The 6,000-nt window shown below is 28.6% G+C and overlaps 1 protein-coding gene across 1 annotated transcript; it reads right to left on the reverse strand.

Moving 5' to 3' along the window:
* Positions 1–1,215: 1,215 nt before the first annotated feature.
* Positions 1,216–3,351, reverse strand: LOC105650671 (uncharacterized). The gene is made up of 3 exons (XM_012237609.4): positions 3,195–3,351; positions 2,747–2,969; positions 1,216–2,603 (listed from the first exon to the last, which is right to left on the reverse strand). Exon 3 carries the CDS (start codon positions 2,391–2,393, stop codon positions 1,524–1,526), a length of 870 nt encoding a protein of 289 aa, XP_012092999.1. The 5' UTR covers positions 2,394–2,603; positions 2,747–2,969; positions 3,195–3,351; the 3' UTR covers positions 1,216–1,523.
* Between the last annotated feature and the right edge of the window lie 2,649 nt (positions 3,352–6,000).

Raw genomic sequence — 6,000 nt, forward strand, 5'->3', positions numbered from 1 at the left:
ATTGATTACAGAAAATTGAGACGTTGATTTTTGGGAGCGGTGGTGGGCTCGGCGGCTTCTATACATATTTATAGATTACCTTTAACGTATATGTTTTCCGCATCTGTCGTGTTATTAACTCGTATGCAATTCCAAGCATTAACAATTGCAAATCTGAATCCTCGTCTCTTAAATATATTTTTTTTCTTTTTTTTTTTAATTTTTTATAATTATATATATATAATTATATATATATATATGAAATTCATTTTAAAATCACTTATAATTAACTTTTTCAATATAATTTTCTTTTCAACTATTATATATGAAGTAATGTTGGGTTCCTAGTATCCAACATTTCTAAAAAATGATTGCACAAGTGCAAATAGCATAAGTTTGAATTATAGGTCCTTCAATTATGCTTCTTTTTTAAAACAAAGTCCCTACTTTTTGAATAGAGGGACCTATGTGTTAGTTTCACAATAATTTAAATGCTCAGTCATTTCTTGAAAATAAAAAAAAATCTATTTGTTAGGTTTAAGAATTTGAAACCTTTTTCTAAAAACAAAATAATAAACTAAGTTTAAATATTGAAATTTTATACAACATCCTCTTTTACAAATTAAATAATAAAATATTTTTCTTTTCAACCTCTTTATTTCAATGCAAATAATTTATTTTTCAAAAAATATATTTGGTCCAAAGTCTAGCAGACTAGAATGTCTTTGCGTACATATTACGGGCCCAAAAATCCAAAGGCAATCCCATTGTTAACTGGAATATCAATATGACAGAAAACAAACCAAATTAGTGAATTTAAAAAAAAAAAATGAACGGATAATGTGAGATTGGTTGTAGCATAGACATTGGGCATATTAAAAGCAAATATAAGCCCTATTACTTGCAAAACAAGTGAGATCAGCCGCCAAATCATTATATTATTTTCAATTATAGAAAAGTTTGCTTCAATGACTCATCTAATAAAAACATTGTTGCACAAATAGATGCCCACAGTGACCCATACAGCCCCACTCCACTGTCCCACTTTTTTTTTTTTTTAATCAAAAGCTTTAAAGTCTATATATCATTCCTTCACAGGAAAAAAAAATTTAAAAAAAAAAAAAAAAAAGGAAAAGCAACAGACAACAAAAGGAGAAAAGAAAATATGCCACCTTCCAAGATCTTTCCCCTTCCAATTCCAAAATCCAAACCATCAAATAAAACAAAACAATGACATCAAGAAACAAACTAGGACTTCAAATCCTTGTCTATATATATGAATATTCATATCCCCAATAACAACAATGTATAGCTCTATTGTTGCAATCAAAGCTAACAAAGTTTACATATACTATAAATAAATTACTCATAAGCTTAGCACTATAGAGAGTTGCAAAAATCTTGGATAATGCACAAAAACCACTAAGAGAATCCCAAGAACTCTCTTTTCTATCTTCCTAACAAGGACAAAAAGAACAACTCCAATAATATTATATCTCTTCACCAAAATTCTATAATCCCTCAATTCCTAACTGCAAAAATTATCATAGGCATGTAAAATTTAAAGTTTCCTCAACAAAAGCAAGAGCCTCAAGTTCAATATTAGGAAGATCCATTACCTCATCTATAGCAAAATCTACCATCTCTCCACTTTCTGCCACAGAAATATCTTGTGTATAAAAAAAGTTACCAAAATCGTTCTCAAACAGCGAGCAGTAATCAGAACCAAGCAGTTCTTGACTAGCAGAAGGGGAAAGCACAGGCTCTTCCCATAAATCTGAAATCTGTAACTCTTGAAATTTATCCTCCACATTGCTTGAACTTTCAAGCCCATGAACAAGTGAAGTAGTTGTAGTGGAGACATCAAGCACAGAAGATGGTGATGGATGAGAAAAGAAATCACTCGATTCTTCAACTGCATCGATTTTCGAAGGAATTGACAAATTCTTTAGTTTGTTCTTTGCCGTTTTGCTGTCAAACTCCTCTTTCTTTTTCCTATAAGCAGCTGCAGCCTCTTCTGCAGTCGTGTAAGTACCAAGCCATACTCGAACCTTTCGAAATGGATCTCGAATCTCTGCGGAATATTTCCCCCATGGCCTTCTTCGAACCCCTCTGTAACTACAGGATGATATTCTAGTCTTAGTTTTAAATTTGTCTCCATTACTAGTTTCTCCTGGACAATTCTCACTTCTTGATTCATTCGGCAACATTGAGAGATTGATTTCTTTTACAAAACGCTTAGCACCGATTGGATTAATGTGTGCTTCATCTTCATCGCTTGAAGAGTCTGTGGCATCAGGATCATGGCAAATTATGCGAACTTTTCTTGTGGCAATCATTTCCTTTGGTTTTTTCTTCTTCTCTTTGTCAAAACTCAAACTTTGATCCAAAATTGGCCTTCTAAGGCCTGGCATTTTATGAAATTGAAATTTATAGAGAGATTTCTCACTCTAATCTCAAAAAGGAAATAAATAATAATTGGGGAAATTTAAAAAAAAAAAAAAAAGAAAGTAAATCTTTGATAAGCTTGGGTTTCAAGGAAAACCCAAAACCCTTAAACCCCTAAAACCCAAAATTGAAAATAGTAAATTTTGCTCACACAATCTTCAATACAAGAACAATTCCTACACAAAAACATAAAAATATGTCAAAATTAGGACTTCATATAAAAACCCAAATCTATATTTAATGTTTCACATAAAAATTGATATTTACAAATGTTGGCTGCCGATGAAAACCAAATAAGGGAAAAACAAAACCCACGTACCGTTTTGATCTTAATCGTATAAAAATGATCAAGAAAGTCTGTTTCTTGCTATTTTGAAGTGAACAAGATTGCTTGCCAAAGATTAAAACGAGGCATAAAATGGTGCAGAGAGAGTGAACAGAGACCCAGAGCTTCCTTAGAGCTCTAGTCGACCGATCAAAACCAGACGACATAAATCCTCTGTTTCTCTCTCTCTCTCTCTCCTCTGTTTTTCTCAGAGAATCTGAAACAGACAGCAAACAACAAAATTAAAACATAAATCCCAAAAATAGAAATACAAGCATAAAAAAATTACTATCAAATAAATAAATATTTAATTAGAAGATTCTTTTCCTGAAGAAAATAAACAACATATCCCTACAATCAAGAAACAGAATATATAAAAAAATGAAGCAAAAAAAAGGAGAGAGAAATAAAAATGAAAATCAAAATGGAATTTATTTCCTACCCAAATTGCTAAGTATCACTGGTTCGCTTACTTAACTCTCTCTCCCTATCTCTTCTTTCTTGGTATGGTACAGAGCGGAGAAATGCTCTGCTCTGCTCCGTTTCTCGAGGGAGAGAGAGACAAAGAAGAGAGTGTGCAAACTGAACTATAATAAGAACCCTTCGAGTGGGGTCTTTTGAAGCCCCGTCTGCGCCGAGTGGGACCACCTCACCTTCCAAACGCAGTCCAATTTGTTCCGTTACTCTCTAGATAGATTTTACCTTTTTAGAAAAAATAAATATTTACATAAATAATAAATAAATTGATAAAACCTGTATGGCTGGTGGTGTATGTTAGGTGCTGCGGAAATGTTGATCCGTTCTAAAAAATTGTCCCTGATTTTTCATCCCGATAAAAATTCAATATTAATTTTATAATCTCGTCTCGAATCTCATCTCAAAAGTATTTATGGAACGAGATTGATTTTTACTTAAAATTAATTTGTACCAATTTAAGTTCTGTTACCAATTTAAGTTCTGTCACATCCCATCTTGTCCCGAAAATTCTTGTCCTGTTTTTTCTTTAAAATTTTAGTCGTCTTTTTTGTATGAATTTCAAATTATGGCCCTAAAAATCATTTCATCTTTTTCACTTTAGTTTTTTTTATGATACCAATTACTACTAAAGTAATAATAATATGAAAAACTAATGTGCATTTTTTTAATATAAAATAAATCAAATAACAAATATAATTTTCAACATAGATTTCCTCTGTTATTCTATAGTATATGTTCAGTAATTTTTTTAAAAAAAATTTCTATTAAATAAAAAATGTAAAGATTAATCCATATAAGAGAAAATAGTAAGTTCAATTAATCTATTGTTGTATTATTGATTATACTTAATGCTATCATTATTTATTTTTCAAATGATATTCAAGATTAAATTAGGTAGTGTGAATTTTAAATCAGCTTAAAGACAAAAAACAATAATGAGTTAAAATTTGTAAAATACATATAAAGTTAAATTGTATATAATTTTTACATTATTTTATTTTATTTTATTATATTTAACACTTTTATTAACTACAAAATAACTACTTAAAAATCTTCTATTATAACTTTAGTAATAGATCATCAATGATTGAATTAATTATTTAATTTATTATTTTTTTAAACTCAAACTTATATAAATGAATTTTATTTGATTGTAATTGATGAAGATAGTTTTTTTTTTTTTTTTTTTGATGAAAGATAATTTAATAAGACTACAAAAAATCCCGATTGACTTTCGATCCAACCCATTCCGTCATGTTCCATAAACCCGAATTTCTGTCTCTTTCCGTTCCAAAAAATGGGATGGAATAGGACGGGACTACATATCTAATGGAACGGGATTGAAACTCCATTTTTATGTCCCGATACTTTAGGATGAGCCTGAAAATTATGAATTTTCACCCCAATCCGACCCATGCACGCCCTTAATGACTGAGATCAAATTGGAGTGGGTACACATCAATTTTACTTTATAAATATTAAATATCTAAACTCGTTTAAAATTAAAAAAACTTTTACAACTTATATCCTTATTCAACTTCACTAAGTCCATTCAATATAAGATAAAATTAGCAAACATCATTAGCTTTTACACACACGCATATACGAGAATTCAGCTAATAAAATAATTAATGTTTTTATTTTTAGCATTTTAAGTTAAATAGTTTTTTTCTGGATATTTTTAATTTAAACTATTATATAACCAACTACCAGCTAAAAGCTAATAGTTAACAGTTAAAAGCTAACAGAACAACTAACAACTAATATTGCATAACAAACCCGATATATGCTTTCACGAGTAAAGAAAACCACATAAAAATTTCTTCCAAAGAAGATGGTGAAGTTTCAATTTCTCTGTCTAATCAAAGGTGATGATATAATTTGGAATCAAGAAAATAAGACTATGAGTAGTATTTTTTTTTTCTTTTCTCTCTCTTTTATTTTATTTATTTAATTATGATGATAAAATTTTCCACGTAAAAGTTTTATTTTCCTTCTCAATCAGTTCAATTTTGTTAGTTGAAGAACATTTGAGTTAAAATAATACAAAATTAATCTTGAGATAAAATTTTAACATTAATTTAATTTATCCTTGTATTACGTGTTGCATACAGTGATAAAATTTCACTATTTCAATCAACTACAGATAAAAACTATAGTGGCATTATTTTTCCTTTCAAATCTATTATATGAATAACTCACTCATAATTAGAATAAAATTTTACCTCTAGATTATACATTTAAATCATATTATTTATGTTTTGTACACTCTTTAATTTTTTTAGCAATTTACTCATATATATGTTAAGCCTTAAATAACAAAATCACATACTAAATAATTGTGCAAAGCGCGGAAAACCATATAGTCATAAATAAATTAAAATAAGAAAATATAAAAAATTCAAGTCATTTTAACAACATCTACGTATGAATTAATTTTTTTTTAATAACATCCATTCATAAATTTAAAATATATTATAATATCATTGCTATATAAAGTGAAAATTCATAAAAAAAAAATGACACGATAGTCTTTCAATTGTTCTCTTGATTTAATCTTTCATATTCAATTAAATTTTCAAAATTTATTAATAAGACAACCTGAAAAAACAATTCATTATATATACTTTTTAATTTATATAGTAGGTTTTGTCAGGTAGCAGGTATCCATAACTTTAAATCACATCCAATTCAAATCTACCAAATATCCATATTTATTCTAATCACATTTAATTAAGACGCAAGCCCACTATAAATAAATTTTTTGAATT

This window comes from Jatropha curcas, chromosome 5, assembly GCF_041381405.1.
Source record: "Jatropha curcas cultivar XTBG-Jc1 chromosome 5, XTBG_Jcur_1.0, whole genome shotgun sequence".
Classification (NCBI taxonomy): Eukaryota; Viridiplantae; Streptophyta; class Magnoliopsida; order Malpighiales; family Euphorbiaceae; genus Jatropha; species Jatropha curcas.

Excerpts from the sequence above, each read along its gene's own strand:
- LOC105650671 (XM_012237609.4), bottom strand. The coding sequence starts at position 2,393 with ATGCCAGGCCTTAGAAGGCCAATTTTGGATCAAAGTTTGAGTTTTGAC.